Source organism: Ceratosolen solmsi, unplaced genomic scaffold (assembly GCF_000503995.2).
Source record: "Ceratosolen solmsi marchali unplaced genomic scaffold, CerSol_1.0 scaffold57, whole genome shotgun sequence".
Taxonomy (NCBI): Eukaryota; Metazoa; Arthropoda; class Insecta; order Hymenoptera; family Agaonidae; genus Ceratosolen; species Ceratosolen solmsi.
Genome location: NW_011948427.1, coordinates 260,652 through 281,590, shown reverse-complemented (window position 1 = coordinate 281,590; position 20,939 = coordinate 260,652). Strand labels below are relative to the sequence as shown.

Genomic DNA, 20,939 nt, shown 5'->3' with positions numbered 1-20,939 from the left:
TATTAAAAAATTGTTATAAATATCACATAACATATATATATATATATATATATTATAAATGCATACTAATGAAAAGAATTGTTTATATTTACAATATTAAACAATTGAATTCCTTGACATAGTTATTTAAAAATTAGAAAAAATAAAACGTATAAACTTATAAATTATAATTTTATTCATAATATCCTTACATGAAAATTTATAGCAAATAATACCTACACTAATACAAATACTAATACTACAAATAATACAAAACACTACCGATTTTATAAGTATTAATTATAATTAATTAAATCAATATACTAAATGCAATCTGAAAAAAATTATAGTAGACTTAAACATAAAACAATTTATATGAAAGAATTTATGAACGAAGTTACAAATGAATAAATTAGATAATTAATCACACGATTAATTAAACCTTATCTATTATTTATAAAGAATATGCTATTGAAAAAAATTCTAAAATTTAAGAAACTTATATTAGGTTAATATTTTTAATTTTTAAAAGATTAAAAAATTAGTTGAGTAATAATGATCTAAATAATGTTACTTTTTATTTTATAAAAAAGTTTTTCGTAAGTAAAATATCTTCAAGAATTTGTATAATTTACTTTGCATTCATTAAAAATTAATAAAGTAAATCATTTAAAGTGATGCTTAAACATCCAGTCAATGAATAATATTTATATATTAAAAAATTGAGCAATCAGTAGAATAAAAATAAACATAGCATAGATATAGAATTGTATATAAGGAAATGTACTTATAAATTATAAAAACTATAATATATGTTATTTGAAAACTAACTTGTATACAATGAGTATAATATATAAAATATAAAAATAAAAATTAATCTCATACACAAATAACTAAGTGCATAGTACGTACAAAATTTATAAAATATGCAAGATAAAATATAAAAAAAATATATAATACAGTATATACAACAATACCATAATTTTATGTTCTTTTCAGTATAATATTTATGTCAATTTAAACAATAAAAGTATTACTGTACTATAAATTTGTATAAATTTATGAATAACCTAATTAATTCCGCAAATGAATATTTAATTATATTAGTGATAAATTAAAATAATATTTTGTTTCACTATTGTGTTTAATATCTAACTCTAAATCAATACAATAAGTTTTATAAAAAATTTTGTATCTATTAATTTTAATTATAATGCATAATTAATAAACAGTTTTGATAAATAACTAAATCCATTAATCTAATTATTTTGCTTAATATACAAATATTCATTTAATTATATAGTATAATTATAATATATTAATTACATTTTTATATTAATGACATAATATTATGATACGAATTTAGCATGTTAACTATTTACTAAAGAAAATTTTAAAAACAAAAAAATATTCAAATAATAATTGCTTGAACTATTTCTTTAGAAAAAGTTTCAATTAGCAATGGTTAATATGAGTACTGAATGAAACTGTCATTTAATTTAAATATTAAATTTATAAATTAATTCTTATCAAATTTAGAATAATTAATGCTAGATACTTTACAAATAGTAAAAATTGGTTCATTATTATATAAATATTTTTCTTATAATTCATTACACAAAATATAAGTGTTGAAAATGTATTATTTCTACTTTGAAAATATAGTACTTTATGTATTTTACTAGAAATTTGTAAAAGTTTGCAAATTTAAACAATAAATTTATTTATTATATTATTTGGTATAAATTATATTTTTTATGTTAATTATTATTAAATAAAAGATAAATAATTAATAATTTAGGATAAAAATATTGAAAAAATTTAACAAAATGTAGTGTAATATTGAAGAATATTTTAAATGTATTTTTGTATACTATTCAATATTCTACTTTTCAGAATATTTTTAAATGTTATAAATAATATAACAAACATATTATAAACAAATAATGTTTAGCAAATAATATAAATTGTATAACAAATTTAAATTAAATATATTTGGACACTTAGTACAATTTCGTTCATTTTACTTTCATAAGCTTGTTTTAAGATGGTCATCAAATTTTGGTGTAATAATACAGCAACCATAAAAAGATTTTTGCAGAAACTGAATTACTGTTCAAAAAAAGAATATATTATTGAACATCATTAATATAAAAAATAAAAAGTAATACCTAATAATTGAAATTAATAGTAATTTTATAATGTTTAAAAATTTCTACATAACAAGAATGATTATTCTTATGATAAATGCTATTACTAATAAAGTTAATTCAATAGTTTATTATTACATACTCTTACAATAATTTATTTTAAAATACAGGGGAAAGATTAATTTATTAATAATAAATAAATAAATTTATTTATTAATAATTTTCTCCATTTATAGTAAAATCTTAATATAGAAATCTTATAATAAAAAGTCTGTAATGACCAACGTATATTAGCAGCTTAAATTATATCACAAATATGTAAATACAAATCATGATTCATCATTTCAAAATAAATAACTAAATAATGCAAACATCCCATTACCTTACAAGACTAAAAAGAAAAATTTTAGACACAACTATATCATTAAAAAATTAGAGGTTGTCTCTCTCCTATTCTTAATAAGAATTCATATTAATTACAATTATTAAATAATATTTAACATTAAACATCATTCATTACAATAAAATTCAGTGCCTATATCACTGCAACAAGCAATTGATATACAATGTTAAGAGTAAGATATTAACACTTTACTACTTTTATTTAACATTTGATATGTAATAGATTGCATATATTTATTAGATGGATGTAAAGTTTAGAGAATAATTATTAAAATTATTAATTACCAAATAATAATTCTAAAGAGTTAAAATAATACTATAATTATAGTAGAAATTAAGGGTTCAAAAATTATTAATTAGTTAATCGAATTAAATTATAAAATTTATAGGAAATGTGAATTTCACGTTGAAATATGTGCAGTTGTGAATAAGAGTACACATTAAATATTATGACATAACCAAATGTACATAAAATATGGAGTAGATTTAAAAGTAAAAAATAAAGAAAAAAGACAGATTCCTTTACCCCTGGAAACCTTAATACTAATAATATAATTGCACAACATAATAAAAATAAAATGTAAACTGTCCAACCAACAATAACAGAAGATAAATAATACAAATGAAATATAGAAAAAGGAGATATGAGCAACAAAATTAAAGAAAATTACATAAAACAAAATTTTATTTTAATCATCATAGGAATTAGTAGGAAATTATTAATTTTAACTAAGTAATGGAATCAAAATATTTTTAAATTATCATTAAATTATAATTATGTGTATTATATTATGTTCTTCATTCTTTATGTCATGATATTATAGATGTAAAAATAAAATCACTTGAGCATACGTGTAATGAGATATGAGATAATGAATAGTAATCATGCATCAAAATACGAAATCATTGGTTAATAAGCACAAATTAGAGGTAATAATGTATTTTTGTCAAAATATGAATAAAAAAGCAGAGATTCAAAAGCATGAAATAAATGTAATGTCTGTCAATACGGGCTTACTCTGCCGTACAAAAGAAAATGTCAATTTCCAATCTAAAATATTCATCTATGTTAAATTAAAAATTAAACTATACAATAGAATTTAAAAAGAAATTTGAAAATTCTGATATACCTATGATTTATGCTAAAAATTTATTTTTCCAAATTATAAAATAATACTTTCGTAAATAAATAATTTATTCCGAACAAGATAATAATTTTAATAGATCAAAATCGACAATATTTTTGATGATATTTTGTAAAAAAACATTGTTTTTCTATTACTCATTATATTAAAATACAAAATATTAAAACTAGTACAATATCAGTATTTAATGATAATTTAATTTGTTTAAAATTACAACATATATAAAATGTCTAACAAAGCTTTAAAACTTGTAATATTTTAAACAAAATTATACTATTACTTTTTATATATAAAAATTATAATAAATGAATATTTATTTTCTATAAATAAATATTTTCAAATGTCCATATGTATTTTTTAAATTTTAATATAATAGAAATTAAAATTCTTTTTAGAGAATAATTACAGCAATCGTGATATATTTAAATTTTTAAACAAAAATATGTACAATAACCAATTAATATTTTCGTTTCTAATTTAAAATACTAGAATACATCAAATATTCAACTTTATTTTAGATATTTTAGATATTATTGATTATTTCAAATATAATAATGTAATTACATAATTTAATATTGAAAATATATAAAATAATAAAAATATACTTTTTTATAATCACCCTATTTAATATACACAAAAGAATTTGAAAGTAAAAGGAATTGATAAAAATACTTTTTATATATTCTAATACTATTCTTACTAATGAAATTGTACATGATTAAATCATATGCATTAAGTGTACAGTTTTGATTTTTTCATTTGTTTGTATGATTAACCTCGTTCAGCATATCAATCTTAAGAAACGTCAAAGATTAAAAATACAAATTTCTACTCGAATAGAATGAATTTACCCATGTTCCCAGAGCCAATCAATGGTGAAATATCTAGTAAAGATTTTTTGACAGCTTCAAGAGGAGTGATTAGAATTCTCGGTATATTTTAATGATTGACTAAGAAACGCAAATGATAAACAAGTTCAACCATGTTAATTATTTTATTCGATAAATGTATACATTATTTTATTTTTACTTACAACTTAATTCTGAAAAGAATTAATTTTAAAAGGTAAAAATTCTTAGGACTTGAATAAGTTGTAATGCTTTAAAAAGTTTTATTAATAACATATTTACATAAATAAATCAAGAAGCAGTATCACACCATTAATAGTCACGTTTTTAAATTATAAAAAATTAACAATTAACTATTTACATGATATATAATAATTTTCATAATATACATCATTTTATTAGATTATTGTGGAAAAATGTTCATGCCTGTTAAACATAATTTACAAGTAAATATTGATGTAAGTAAATATCAGTTATAAATCTTTTTATATGTACATGATGAACCATCATTTTCACAGAAAATAGCAAAGATATTTAATCTTAATCGTAAAAATTATTCAACCTTACAAAAAATAATAATAGAACAAAAAAATGAAGTGGAAAGCCGTACTGTTATTGATGCGTTATTGTGGTTAGGAAGGTCAATATTTCTACTTATTATTCAAAAACTTGTTTAAAAATTAATAACCAATTATTAATTATACTGTTTAGTTTTTATCATAACTTAATATGAAATGATTTTTGTACTGTATTAATTGATGATAAGGTTTATTATTATAACAATAAATTTGGGATTATGTTTAAATATTATATTTTTATTGAATTATTGAAAAAGCATTGTTAATTTCAAATAAGGTGATAACGTTTTATAAAAAATCATTAAAAAAAGGATCAATTTGAAATAAAATTTCGATTGATCAAAGAATATTATATCATTACATTTGATTTATAACATTGAATTTATAACGATTAAAAATACATTTATAGTTTTATAAAATTAAAAGTTTATTATACTAATTACTTTAATCTGTGTAAAAAGAAAAGAAATATTTATAGCTGAATTACGTATTGATTATAATAAATATAAATATTTAAAATATCACTCAAATAACTAAAAAATGAAATAAAACCATAAGTGTATTTGTTACCAAATACATAAAAAATGTAAATTTGCAATAAAAAATCATTTTGTATCATAATTCTATTCATAATTGTAATCCTAATTGTGATTCAATTTTATAATTTAATTTTATTCCTTATTTTCACAATAACAACTAAACAATACAAAATAAAAATATTAATGTTAAAATTGCTATAAAATTACAAAAAATTTATTGAAATTGTTTTCTCATGTTTAATAATAATGAATATAAAATAAGCATTTCTAAGAAAATAATTTCTTTTTCTGTGTGTAAATTAAATTTATGATTAAAATATTACAGAGGATTACATATGATTCAATTATTTTTTGAAAGTATAGTTAATGATTTTGAATCGGGTAAAGGTTCTGAAGATCTTGTAGCATGCCTCAACAAATCTTATGAATTAACTTTGGAACCATATCATGGATATATATCTCAACAACTGTATGGGGTACGTGTAATAAAGAATTTAAATATCACCACTATCAGTTTATTAATTGTATGATTTTCAGCTTTTAGCTCGTATGATGCCGACACGTTCTCAAATACTACAATCAATCGCCAATGGGTATGATATAAAACAAGAAATTATAATCAAAACCATGCATAGATTTTCTAACCGATTGAAAGTAAATATAGTAATTCTTAAAGCACTTTATCAAGAACATGATTTAGAAAGTAATTTAGTTTGATTATATTTAATTTTATTAAAATTGTATATTACCTAATAGTACATGAAAATTGATATTACATTTTTATATTACATTATATTCAATTTACTAATCAAGTGTAATCTACAATATTACTTTTTATTATTTTATTGAGTCTTCAATTTCATACATTTGTGCTATATAGAATCTTTTAGCATGATGATCAGCTGACTGTTTTAAAGCAAGTGTACCAGTTAAAATTTCTATCAGTAAAAATGTTAATGCAATTCCATTAAATAGTTTTTCATTTAAATCATTTTCTGAATTTTGATCAAAAACTAAAAATATTTCTAGTGGAAACTGAAGAAGTGTAGAAATAATCCAAAAGCTTGCTAATTCTGGTATCTGAAATAAAAAACTAGAATTTTATGTATCTGTTTTTGAATTATCATTCAATTTCAATTTAATAATCAAATATTTTGTTATTCTTTATTGTTTTAAACATTAAATTAATTCTCTGTAAGGATTTAAAATGTTTTTTGTAGTATATAATTTGTAATATAATTAATATTTACACAAAAAGTGAAGATTTCAATTTAATTTTAACATTAAATCTATGACTTTTCAAATATATTTAGAGTCATTAAATGATTTATATAATTATGTAAATTTTAAATATAGATACATTTTTTAAATATCGTTCTCAAAAACTACTTATTATTGAAAGATTAAAACTTTTATAAAAATATAATTTATAGTTTTGATCGAACATTTAAGTATAGATTATTAATTAATTATTATACTTTATCACACAAGTTAATATTGAATTTTAAACATTAATGGAATTTTTTTTTTAATATTTTAGATATTAATCCCAATTATCTTAATTTTACAAATATTATATATTTTTTCATTTGAGCTGTCGCAACATTGTGATGGAGTGATCAAATTTTTAATTTAAAATATATATCTATTTAATAATTTAAACTCATTATCATAATATTATTTATTCATAATTAATACTGAAAAACACTGATATTAATATCTAATTTTCGAAACTTTTATTTCACAAAAATTGTAGTTCTTTTTATTATTAATATACAATAATTGTTAATAATTTTTTAAAACATGTGTAAGAATTGGAATACAAAATATTTTTACATTTTTTTATCAAAAGGTTTAAAAATTAAAATCATAATTGTTTACAAATTCCTTATTTGAAATAACAAGAATTTTCATATATAGTACTTTGGAATCATTTTTGTTACACTATACTATATACACTATATATAAATTTTTTTTACTTACTTTTTCACCAAGATTTCCTAAATATCCTAGGTAAAGACGTATAAATTCCAAAATGATTACAGCAAGAGTAATAGCAATCCAGACAAATTTATAAACTCCTGATAAACTATCATACTAGTAATAAGATATTAGATAAAAATATTTACTAATAAATTTTTATCAATAAATTTTAATACGTATTTATATACCTTTTATTTTTAAATTATATGAACATGGATATTACAAAAATTTAACTGAATAAGTAAAAATATTACCTTTCCATTCAAATAATATAAGACAATAAACATCCATATAGGTAAATAATGTACATTTAAATAAAGTCCAATTTGCAGTGCCAAACTTGATTTGATTTTGTTTCCTATACAATAAAATATGCAAAAATTATAAATTTAATCAACGTAAATATAACACAATTTAATTAATAATTGAAAAGATAAATTAAATATATTATATTCGACAATATTCTTAAACAAATTTAATTTGGAAAGATAGAAATTCCACACGTTACTATAAATTTAGAAATATTACCAATAATTTAAAAAAAAATTTTTAAGTTAATTACACACTTGTATCATAAAATTCTTTTCTTCTATCATGGCAAGATAATCCAGGAAAAATATGATTTGTAGCATTAATAATTGAACATTTCCACATGGCTTAAAACTACATCGACCATCAAGTTTTTAATTTAGAAAAAAATACATTTTTCTTTCGTGTTTATTTATATTTGACTACCTCCAAAGCAATAAAATGTTAAAGCATAACTACTGCCATCTAGAAGATGAATCTGAAAATATTTTATATTATTTTATAAATTGAAGGTTTTAAACAAAGGTCATGTAATTTCAATATGTAAATACTATTAAATTTTATATTTAGGTGAATAAAAATAATTAAAACCTGTACTTTTTTATGATTGACATATAAAATACAAATTTCTAAATGCATTTTTTATTTATTACAAAATCTTACTTTAATTTATGTAATATCAGGTTTAATATTAATGTTTCTAAAGCTGTCTTTAAGTTATACATTCTTAATATATAAGTGCATGTCAACATACTATTTACATCAGTTTAAATGAGTTATTTGTATGAAATAAACATTAATTAATAAAGTACTGCAGAAAGATTTACTTTATAAATAAATTTTTAAATTTTATAAATAAAATTTCAGAAACATTTAAAAAATATTAGCTACCATAAAAAGGAATATTTAAATACATATTACATTTATAACATTATTACTGTTTCTTTGATATTCCAGAATCATAAATATTCAATTATGTTAATATTAACTTTTACATTGAATTAAATAGTTTTGTTAGAATTTATTATCTCACATTTTTCTTCATTGTATAACCTGTAAATTAGATAAATGCGTAAAATTCAAATTAATACATTTTATTTAATATCAAACATAATTTTAAGTGAAATTATTAGTTTCATTCTATTTACTCAGCAACAATTTATTCAAAAAAACAAATATTGTAACATTTAAATATTTTGTCAATTACAAGATGCTCATATTAAGATATATTAAGATAATAAAGAAATACCCTTATTTAATATTATTGTTAATCAATTACTTTTTTATGAATTATATTAAATTTCTATATATTCATTTAGAAAACATTTCAATTAAAACAGGCATACGTAATTATAAATATATAAATATAAATAGTGTTGAATTTTAAAATAAAAATAGATTTATTAATATATTAGCTTATATGTTAATTGAAATTATATACAGATAAAAACCTATTCAATTATCATGTGTACATAGATTTGTAATTTATATAACGCATAAATTAAATTTTTACTTTCTTATAATCTTAGAGAATCATAGTTATAACAAATTATAAAATTTTCAATTTTTATAATAAAAATGAATCAGCATTAAAAGATTAAATTAATAAGAATAATTATTGTATTTTTAAAAACTATTTTTTAAATAAAATAATATTTGAATACATAATATCCGATGAAGAAAATGAAGACACGAATATTAAACAATTTCAGCTATGTGCAATGGAATTCGAACTCTAAATTTATGCCTCTTGAACGCACGCAATTTCAATAAGGATGCCTGCAACATCTCAAAAGTATAAATAATAGAATTATAAAATCTATTTTATTGATGTATAATGGTAAAAGCAAATTAATTTATTCATTGTTTTAAATTAACATTTCTATTTTAATCAGTAATATTTTTTGTACATAAATACATTTCAATTATAGGTTTTCATACTATAATAAATTAAAAACTTATTTCATATTATCAGCAATTTAATTATTTTATAAATTTATTAGCTACTATTTTAGTAGCATGCGTTAGATTAACTGTATTTTATTTTATTTATTTCAAATAGATTAACTGTAGATTTATTACAGTATAAATATAATCATTTACTTAATTATTTAATTTTATTATACTGCTGATATTACAAGTCTAATTCATCAGTTACGATTAATGAATGGTTGATAGTAATGCGGCTAATGAAAATAAGGAATGTATTCATTTGGAACATATATAACAAAGAACTAAATTTTGAATATAATAATATAACAATATTAATTAAACAAACTTTTTTTATAACAATTTTATAAACAATATTTTTTAAGTTATTGCAAGAATTTGTATTAAGAAACTCATAAATTCATTATAAATACAATTATATCAATTAAAAATCCATTCAAAACTGAAAATTGTTTTCCAAAATATTTATTTATCAAATGTAGTGATAATCAGTATTTTAATAAAAACCTCAAAAAAGCTAAAATTATACATTTACATTACTACATTAATGTCAAAAATTTATTAAATGAATGTGGTAGGTAATATATTTAAAGAATTTACATAATTATCTCATTCATTTTAAACCAATTCAATACATAGATTTTACATTTAATATTTCTATATGTTTTGTCAATTTCGCATGTTTCTAAAATTGAAACATTAATAAGAACTATAAACGGTTGCATCATCTAATGCCTAAATATAGTATATAATTTTTACTCGATGAAAAATTCAATATGAGAAAAGTTTTATAAAAAATAATTAAAGATATGGTTATACATATTGCATTTTACTAAAATACTTCAAATGTGTTATAAAAATTAATGAGGTAATAACTATATATGTCATGTTAAAGACCATATTCTTCATTATTATTTCCAGCTAGCAGTTTTATTTGTTTGTATAAGTGTAAGGGAGAAACATTTCTTAAGAGCTTAAAATGTTACATGCCTAGAAAATTTTGCATTGAATAGAGCTGCCAAACAGCAGTCGAATCATTAGAAGTCAGTGACCCAACTATTGGTATTTATCTAGGCCTTATAATTGCAAACCTTCACATCTCGCTCAGAATCGGAAAGCTCAATCAGATATCCGTAATTATTCACGACGTGTAATTGAATCCTCATTAATTACATATATTCCAAGTCCTAATAATTTTAGCTATATTATAATTATATATCTTATATAATTATATATAGTAGCTATTGAATAAATTAAATTTTGCACATTTTTATATTACAGATTTTATTTACTTATTAATAGTTATATAAGTTTACTGTGGATTGGACGTGTTCATACAACTATTTGGATTTTTGTAAAGATCAACCATTACCGTATATAAAGTAAGTACATATTAAAATTATATAAAAGTAATATCAATAATTTAATATACGCTTATTTAATAATGGTTTACATTTTGTCTTTATAAAATTTATATTCTCATAAAACTTACGTAACTTAACTGCCATTTGAAAATCATTATAATAATGCTTGTATTATTGCTCAAATATTTAAAATATTAATTAATAATATATGAATTCTAAAATATTATAGTTATCTTTCAATACTGCTTAAAACTTTAAGTATAATGTAAAATATTGTAAAATTACATATATTGTTTAGAACATTAAATTGTATATTTTTAATAATTATTCAAATATTATATCACGTAATATTACTTCAAATTATTCAGTATTTTTTATAATAATGTATTCATTATTACTTCAAAGTATTTATAGTTATATATTATTAATACTATAATTAACACTTTACTTTGTTATAGTATCAAATTAAAAAATACTTGTACTCCTGAAAATTAAAGTAACTTAATATATTATAGTAAATAGAAATTATAAATAATAACTTATATTTCATATAAGAAAAAAAAGATGAATATAATTTCTAAAAATCTAAAATATTTATTTTAATTCTTTTAATTATTAATCAGTTATATAATCTTCAATATACAATTATATTATTTTTGACATGAATTTATAAAATACTACTTAATAATTATTATTTTATTTATGTAAAAATAATATAATTTACAATAAATTAAATAATAATATTAGTAATAGCGACAGTGATAAAATCTGGAACAGAAGTGATGAACCAGCCAACCCAAAATCATGATGAGGTAATTTTATAATTTTTAATTGAAAAACTTATAAATAAATTTGATTAGTATTCATTTATAATATTCAAATTAATATATGTACTAGTCTTTATGTTTATATCATTTATATAATTAAATTAATTTTATTAATTTCCTAAATGTTATTATTTGAATTTGATAATCCCTTTTTTATAAATTGTTTATTATTTTGTACATTCAAATTAATTTTTATATTTACCAGTAAATCAAGAAAATATTTAATTAATTTCAAATTATATACTATAATAATTGTTTCTTATAAATATTTATATATTTTATTACTTATTATTATCTAATAAATATTTAGATTTTTTTTTAATACAATAAATTATAAAATATTGCTTTATAGATAGAAAAAATCTTAAAACTTTATAAGCGTTTAAGTCAAAATCCAAGTCTAATATCTGCTAGAATAATTTCTATAGCGAGAAATGGAATATCAATTCAAAGCGTATGGGCACAAAGAAATTTAGAAAGAAACATAAAACAAAAATTCACTCAGGATTTTAATCTAGATGCAGATTTACAGCCACTTGTTGAAAGTTTTCCTGTAGATGTTACTTCTGAGTCAGTATACATTTATAACCTTCATCTATTTTATGTTTAAGATCATTATTATAATTAAATAATTAAATAAATAATAATAATAACAGTTTATATACAATAAAAAATGAATATTTTTATGATATTTAAGACTTTTATCAGCTTCATCGGAAAATGAAAAATTGAAAGCAATCTTAAGAGAAGTTATAATTGATGGCAAATCTAGACAGTTTATAGAAATTTGGGATAGACAACATCTAATTAAGACATATGATTTAACCGCTTACGATGCACATGGACAAATTTATACTGACAGTAAGAATTAGTTATATTTTATTAAATATTATAAAAAGTAAAAAAATTATGTGTATTATACGTACATATGTATTAATATGTATTTATATAAAATATATTATAATGAAATTAGTTACTGTATTTATTATGATATACATATTTTACTTATTTCACAAATAATATTATTATAATTTAATAATATAATTTTGAACAATACGAATATATGATTTTGTTAAATTTCATCTAACTACTAGTATATCTTAATTTTCAAATATTTTATATACCAACTAACAACAATCGTAACATTGATATTAATTAATAATAAATATTAACAAAATTTATATTTTGATCTCAGGAAAGAAAATATTCTATAATAATTTCTAAAAACGAGAAAATGATTGTTATTTCGTCATTTTAAATTAATATACTTTGAAATGCAGCATGATTTAAGGATTTAATCATTTACTATATTAACATAAACACTTATTTAACACAATATACCGGATTTACTATAATGAATAATTGTGCAAATAAATGTAAGAATTTTAAATAAAGTCAATTTTTATTTATCATAACTATATTGTATACCATATTGTTATATACCATAATTATATGGTTTTGTATTATCTGTTCTGTAAATATGATGATTACAAAATAATTTTTATATGAATTTTAATATTTTTAATTTTACTCAATTATTGTATAAAAAAATTAATATTCAATATTTTCACAACGGATCATTTAAACATTAAACTAAATTACATATTTGCAATTTACTTTCAATTTTTTCATTCAATTTTGTGAAATTGTATGAAAAAAATGTAAATATCTATTAATTGTTAAAATATATAGAAATACATCATAATAAATTGAATCATTATCATTATTTCAACATATTTTTTGTAAAAAGTGTAATTATAAATGTTTGTATTATATTTGTATATATTTTATATTATATATGTATATATTTTTTCATTTATGTACGTATGTGATATTTAAATCAACTATATTGTTGCATTAACTATGAGTGAATAATGAGTTTTTAGATATTTTTAGTTCCTTCCAATGGTCACCCGATAATACAAAACTGATGTATATAGCTGAAAAGAAATTGCGTAAAAGTGAGCCATTTTATAAACAAAAATCTAAATATAAAATTTCAGTTCAAGAAAATGAAGAAGAACCGGAACGGGTAAGGAAATTAGCGTTTACAAATACAAATTAAAAAGAAATAAAAAAGTTAGACTGTGTATACATATATAAATGTTTATATTTTGTACACTTAAAATAAGTTAAAAAATATTATTTTTCTAAGGTAATTTTCTATTAAAACTTCGTCGTATACTATGCAAACCAGTTATTAAATTACTATATTTTCTAAATTGAATTTTTAAGAAAATTTGTGATTACTATTTATTCTTATCTAAACAAAATTTATAATTTTTTAACACACTTAAGGTATTATAGTTTTATTATAACATTTCGGAAAATACTCAAAAACAATTTTAATTTTTAGTATAAAAAATTTGTTTATTTTGTTAAATTCATAATTATTAATTATTAATGTTTATATAATTTTGATTATATATTTAATTTGATTATATAATTAATATTTAATGAATTACTGAAAATTAAGTTTAAAAAATCTCTTACTATTCAGGGTACAGAATATGTTTATAAATCAGATTGGGGTGAACAATTAGAAGGGAAACACCAATCTGTAATTATAATTCTAAATATTGTAAAAGACACTTTGCTTCCATTACCTTTTATTCCACATGATTATTTCCCCGCTGAGGTTATTTGGACTCCAAATGGTGAATGTATTGTAGGTGTAGCTTACAAACTTTACCCTCGATATCTTGGTCGATTTGGATGCAGTAATAGGGAATCATATATCTTTCTACTAAAAGGAGCAGAGTTTCGTAAGAAAAAAATGTTATTAAATATTCATTATTTGTATATAATACTTATTACTAATTGAATTATATTTTATACATTCCAAAATTAAAAATACATATAAATTTGAGATAGTAAAGATTAATATAATTATATTAATAAAAATAAATATCTTGCACTAAGATTCTAGCGTGTTCGTTGATGGTATTTTAGAAATCAAACTGTTTTTGCAAATATTACAAAACATTGTTTTTGTTTAGTTTTACTAATACAATAATTTAAACTCGAATTTTCACATTCTAAAAAGTAGACTTATAAATTCTGTTTAATTGCAATTATTTAGAGTGTTTCTTAAATCAATATACGCTAATTTATTTAATGTAATATTTAATTGAATATCAGCATTAAATTATCTAATAAGATAGGTGATTGATATAATTGCATGTATTCATTGATAGAAAGCGATTTCAAATTATATACATTCAAGTATAATTAATAATTGAATATATAATTATGCTGTTAAAATATAGAATATTAAAATAATATCGACTTTTATGGATTAAAGCAGCTTTTTAAAATAGTTGTATACTAGATATTTTTATGTAATTTTTATACATAAATAAATTTTTTCTGTTTAGTGAATATAAATGCTGATCAATGGTTATTATATATATATATATATATATATAATCTTTTCTAATTTGCTCGAGTAGAATGTCTAAAATTAAGATTATTTCACATTTAGTAACAATTAAATTTTTACATTCGAAAATGTAAGCATCTTTTTTTTAATTTAACAATAACGTAAATTACATTTAACTCGAATTTTTATTCTATTGAAAATACAGTTCTCTTAAGAATCATTTATGAGAATCAAAATATAATCAATAAAATTCAATATATTATTCATTTTGTTATTTTTTTTATACCGTATCAAATGAAATGTTGTCTAATTATTTTGTATCCCGAATTTTACATTTGAGGCGAAGAAAATTAATTATTTATTAATAGTTTTATTACATTTGTTTCTTTGTAAAATATCTTAGATTGTTATATGAAAAATGATGATATATTTACAAATGATTAAATATTACTATTAAACATTGAAATATTCTTTCAAATATGTATTTACCAATGAAAATACATATAAAATAAATAATTTACTTATTTACATATAAAAAATACATATTCAAATAAACAATTTACATATGAAAATTAAATTAATTTATTATTTAAGTTATATTTTGAAATAAATTGTTAATTTCATTTTACAAAATATTTCAAATATGTTAATATTTGAAACTGTTGATTTATATATTTATTATTACGTTCTAAATTTGCATATATAGTAATGAGTTACACACTTAGTAAATAATGACTAATAACAAATCAATATTAATATTTTTATGATAAGTTTTAACACTCCATTACGTTTAAATTAAATGAAATAATTAATAGTATAAAGTTTTTAATTAGTCTGAAAGAATAATGAATTATTATCAATAAAGGAATTTAAAACGATTAATGTTAAAAGTATATTATATTAAAAATATAATACAATTATTGGTACAATTAAAGGTAAATTAACTGGTCCAGATAAAGCCTGTAAAACACCGCAATTCAGTCCTGATGGAAAGCATCTTATTTGGTTAGAGCGAGACATTGATAAACCTCATCACAACGTTCAAAGACTTATGCATATAAAATGGGATGAAGTTGAAACCGTAAGCTTCATTTAATACTTTTGATATAAAATAATTTTTTTTATATTAAATTTATATATTATAAGATTTATGAAAATAAGGTGGTAAGATTTAAACTAATTATGTTAAATAATAATAATAATAATAATAATAATATATATATATTTTTTTTTTGTAAAATCATAATTTAATACTACATTTTAAATATTTAAAAGAATATTTTTTTAGTAGAATTGATTAAATAGACGACTTAATAAATTGATTGTAATTTAAAAACTTCTTTGACTATATTATTTTATATCTTAGTTTAAACATTTTGTAGAATATATTACATTTCTTCATGAAACACTAAAAATTTTAACAATCTATTGTTATTTATCGTGTTTAATTTTATAATTATAACTTATACAGAAATAAGAATATAAGAAAAATAAATATCATATCAATTTAGTTAATAAATATAGTTATAATATAACGAATTTCCAATTTACTGTAAATAATTATTTAAATGAAAAATAAATACATAATATAAATAAAATATAATTCAATTCCCAATTTATAAATAAATGATACTTTATATATAGTAAATGATGATTCATGTCTTTAATACAATTTCATATTGATACATTGTCATTGTAAAGCATTAACATGTCAAAATATTTTTTATTTAACTTTTTTAATTGTTTAATATTTCAATCGAAATTTGATTAAAAATTTTACATACACATTTGTTTTTAATAATGTAAAGTTTACCTGCTTCATTTATTTCAATGTAGCGTATACTAAAAAACTAAACCGTTACAAAATGAAAAATAATATTTATTAATATTATTCTTCTTAGCCTGATGTCGTAGTTGACTTGGTAAACAAATGTATAATTATTGCAAATGATAAAAAATTTTATGGGTTTTATGGTCAAACTATTCCTAAGCGTTGTTGGAGTAATGATTCACAATATTTATTTCTTAGTACACCTCAAAGATCAAACATAAAATCATATGTCGTTAATTTGGGTAAATAATTGAATTTATACAATTTATTATCTTTGATAATAAATTAATAAATTTTAATACATTTGCATTGTAGAATCTAAAATGGTGACTGAAATAGAAAATCCAGATGGAAGTAGTTTAAGTGTTTTAGATGTTAGAAAAAATCGTGTAGTATTTACAAGATTTTCCATTATTCAACCACCACAATTGGTAGTTGGAAAATTCGATCCTTCTTTAGAAAATGTTGGACATTTGAACTTGTATAACTGTACAAGCCCACTTGATATACCAAACAGTCAAAATCTCATGTATGAACATACTGAGTTTGTCTACAAAACGAGTGAATCTATTAGTAAGTACATACATGTACTAAATTATCAGTACAAATTGTATTTTTATTTAAATTAAAAAAAATTAATAATACGGAATTTTTTAAAACGTTAAAATTATGAATAATTTTAAATTAATGCTTGTCGATTACAATTCTGAGATCTATTTTAATTGAATTTATATGTAAATAAATAATTTTTCAATACTTAAATAAAGTATTTCTTACAGAAGATTTTAACTTTACATATTTTGGAGAAAAAGTTGCACCAGAAAAATCCATGCCCTTACTTGTAGTACCACATGGAGGACCTCATTATTCATTTTGTAATCAGTTTAACATAGATTATGCGATTTTTGCTCTTATGGGTATTTTACATATTTTTAATTATTTTTAAAATATGTAATATATATTGTTAAACCTTATTTACAGTGCTTTTTAATTTTAAGGATTTGGAATTTTACAAATAAATTTTCGTGGATCTACTGGTATGGGAGGAAATAATATTCAATTTCTTGCTGGGAGAATTGGTGAAACCGATGTACTTGATTGCGTAACAGCAGTGAACTTAGCATTACATAAGTATTCTCAAATTGATCCAAATAAAGTAACTTTATATGGTTTATGTCACGGTGCTTTCTTATGCGCTCACCTAAGTGGACAACATGCTGTAAATACTTTTCACATAAATACTACTTTTAAAATCATTATTAAATACAAACAAATTAATTTTATTACAGAACATGTTTAGAGCAGTTGTAATGAGGTCTCCTATTATCGATATACCATCCATGTTTACCGAAACTGATATTCCAGATTGGTAAGAAATGGCTTTTAATAAAAAAAAAGATCTTATTAGATGATTAAGCAAATAATTTTTAAATCTTATGAAAGAACTAATAACTATATTATACATTCGTAAACATAACTATGAAATAGTTTGTTATTGAAATATTATTTTGGATAAGTATTTATATTATTTAAAATAAATTAATGTTATTTGTAGGTGTCCTGCTAATACTGGCTGTCAATTTCTTGAATCGCTACCCCCAGCAACTTCCGAAACAAAGTATACTGAAATAGTTTTGAAAATGTTCGATCATTCGCCTATTCGTCATGCAGATAAAGTTAAAGCACCTACAATGATTGCTGTTGGTACAAAAGATTTGAGAAGTCCTGCTTCCCAAGGAAGATTATGGTATAATCGACTACTTGCAAACAATGTTATATCAAAGTGAGTTTTTATTATCAAATAAAATATACAAAATAGTTTCTAATTGATGCAGTAAATAAAATTATTAATTTTTTTTTATCTAAAATTTATATATAATTTAAAAATTTCATATTAATAAAATATAAAATGAATCATTTTATCATTATTACTTACTTTTTTAAAATATAGATTTAAATATTCTTTTTAGTTTTAGGTATGAAAATTTTTTAAAATAAATAATACATTTTTATTATTAATATTTGATATACTATAAGATATTTAATTAAATCGTTTTAATATATTATCTTTGATATAAAAAACAAATATTTTCAATTATTTAGGCTTTTTATATATGAAGATAATCATATGTTAGCTAAAGATGTAGTCGAAATCGACTTTGTGATTAATGCAGCACTTTGGCTCTTAAAATATATTAGTGATACACCAGAAGATCCAAAATCTATTGTATTAGCAGAAGAAGTAACAAAAGATGAAGATAATTTAATTGGTAAATAAATAAAAAGCCATACTTTTAAGATTCCAAATATTACAAAAATTTGTTAAACTAACAAAATTTTGGCTTATATTATAAAAATACTCATCAAAATATAGCAAGACTAATTTTGTATAAAATCAAGTTTTAATAAATCTGATTGCACTTAATATTTATATTATTTTAATTCTTATGCAATAGGAACTAATTTGGGTTTATTAGAAAAGTGATTTCTTCTTTAAATAAAAATAAATCCGACTACCTTTTATCATATCTGTAAAAATGTATGAATTTAGAATTCTGTTTGAGAAGCTCATACAAATATACCGTACTATTGCAATAAGATTTTAGCTGCTCATTAAAATAATAGTAGACCAACAGTAGTGATTTCATTCAGCCTTAATTCAGTAAAACATAATACAGATGCTATATACACTTTATCTTTTCCAATACACGATGAGGCTTTTATATCTCCCTTTTCTTATCTTTTTCTTTTCTGCAATTTTAATCTTTCACTAAATGAAACTATAAATAACATAAATCCTTTTTATTAAAACAATAATGAAATTATTAATTTTTTATTATTCATTCTTAAATTAATAGTATATCAATCAAACAATAATTGGTATACAAAATCAAAATTTTTACAAAATTATGTATACATGTAAATTAAAATCACTATCCAAAAATAATTTATAAATTTGAAAAGGTCAATATTTAGACATATATAAGTTTCTAGCATAAATTAAATTTTCAATGGTTTCATAACTGCATAGTCACAAAAGAATTAGTATATATTATATCAAAGGGTATTTATGTGTTTAACTATTAAGAAATATTAATAATTTATCTATTAATAAATATGTATATTTATTTGTATATGTTAGTTTATAAGATTTATAAGATTAGCAGTAACTAAAATATGTGAATTAAAAATGAAAAAAGAATACTTACATAAAAAATTCCTGTATTGAATAAAAAAATAAAATGGATTCAATTAATATAATAAATTATGATTGTACAAAAAATCTTAAAAAATTGTAAATTATGAAGGTAATTATGTAATTGAAATATTTTTTATTACAAAAAGAAACTACAACTGTTGCAATGAAATTATATATGAAAATTACAAAAATTAAAAATCTATTTGAATATTAATTTTATAGAGTATTTTTTATTCTAAATAAAACTTTTATTATTCACATATAAAAAAGAAATTATAAATCACTGTTAATTACAGATTAATACTTAATATAAGAGATAATAGATAAATAACTTAATAACAATAAATGTACATCGAATGAATAAAAAAATTTAATTTATACTATCAAAATTGTGAGTACTATTTCACAAAAAATACAAATTTGCTTGGTAAAAAGAAATCTAACAACACGACA

At 19.5% G+C, this 20,939-nt stretch overlaps 2 protein-coding genes across 4 annotated transcripts; both read left to right on the top strand.

The window, feature by feature from the left end:
• The first annotated feature begins 4,432 nt into the window (after positions 1 to 4,432).
• Positions 4,433 to 12,062, top strand: LOC105363378 (glycolipid transfer protein). 3 transcript variants are annotated; one of them, XR_912920.1, is made up of 7 exons: positions 4,433 to 4,608; positions 4,927 to 4,982; positions 5,043 to 5,164; positions 5,967 to 6,117; positions 6,179 to 6,234; positions 10,805 to 11,033; positions 11,165 to 11,246. XR_912920.1 is itself a non-coding variant. In XM_011501045.1 (7 exons), the coding sequence occupies exons 1-6, from the start codon at positions 4,518 to 4,520 to the stop codon at positions 11,262 to 11,264; spliced, it is 576 nt and encodes a 191-aa protein (XP_011499347.1). In that variant the 5' UTR covers positions 4,433 to 4,517; the 3' UTR covers position 11,265; positions 11,995 to 12,062. The 3 variants fall into 3 exon arrangements, 2 of the variants coding, with proteins under 2 accessions (XP_011499347.1, XP_011499348.1); XM_011501045.1 differs by lacking the exon at positions 10,805 to 11,033 and adding an exon at positions 11,995 to 12,062 and having other exon boundaries at positions 11,165 to 11,265; XM_011501046.1 differs by lacking the exons at positions 10,805 to 11,033; positions 11,165 to 11,246 and adding an exon at positions 9,646 to 9,773.
• LOC105363521 (acylamino-acid-releasing enzyme-like) lies at positions 11,410 to 19,600 on the top strand. The gene is made up of 14 exons (XM_011501251.1): positions 11,410 to 11,423; positions 11,477 to 11,505; positions 12,431 to 12,644; positions 12,772 to 12,935; positions 14,078 to 14,106; positions 14,575 to 14,839; positions 16,392 to 16,537; positions 17,358 to 17,529; positions 17,603 to 17,860; positions 18,067 to 18,204; positions 18,286 to 18,506; positions 18,577 to 18,656; positions 18,843 to 19,070; positions 19,391 to 19,600. Exons 1-14 carry the CDS (start codon positions 11,410 to 11,412, stop codon positions 19,563 to 19,565), a joined length of 2,133 nt encoding a protein of 710 aa, XP_011499553.1. The 3' UTR covers positions 19,566 to 19,600.
• Positions 19,601 to 20,939: the final 1,339 nt, after the last annotated feature.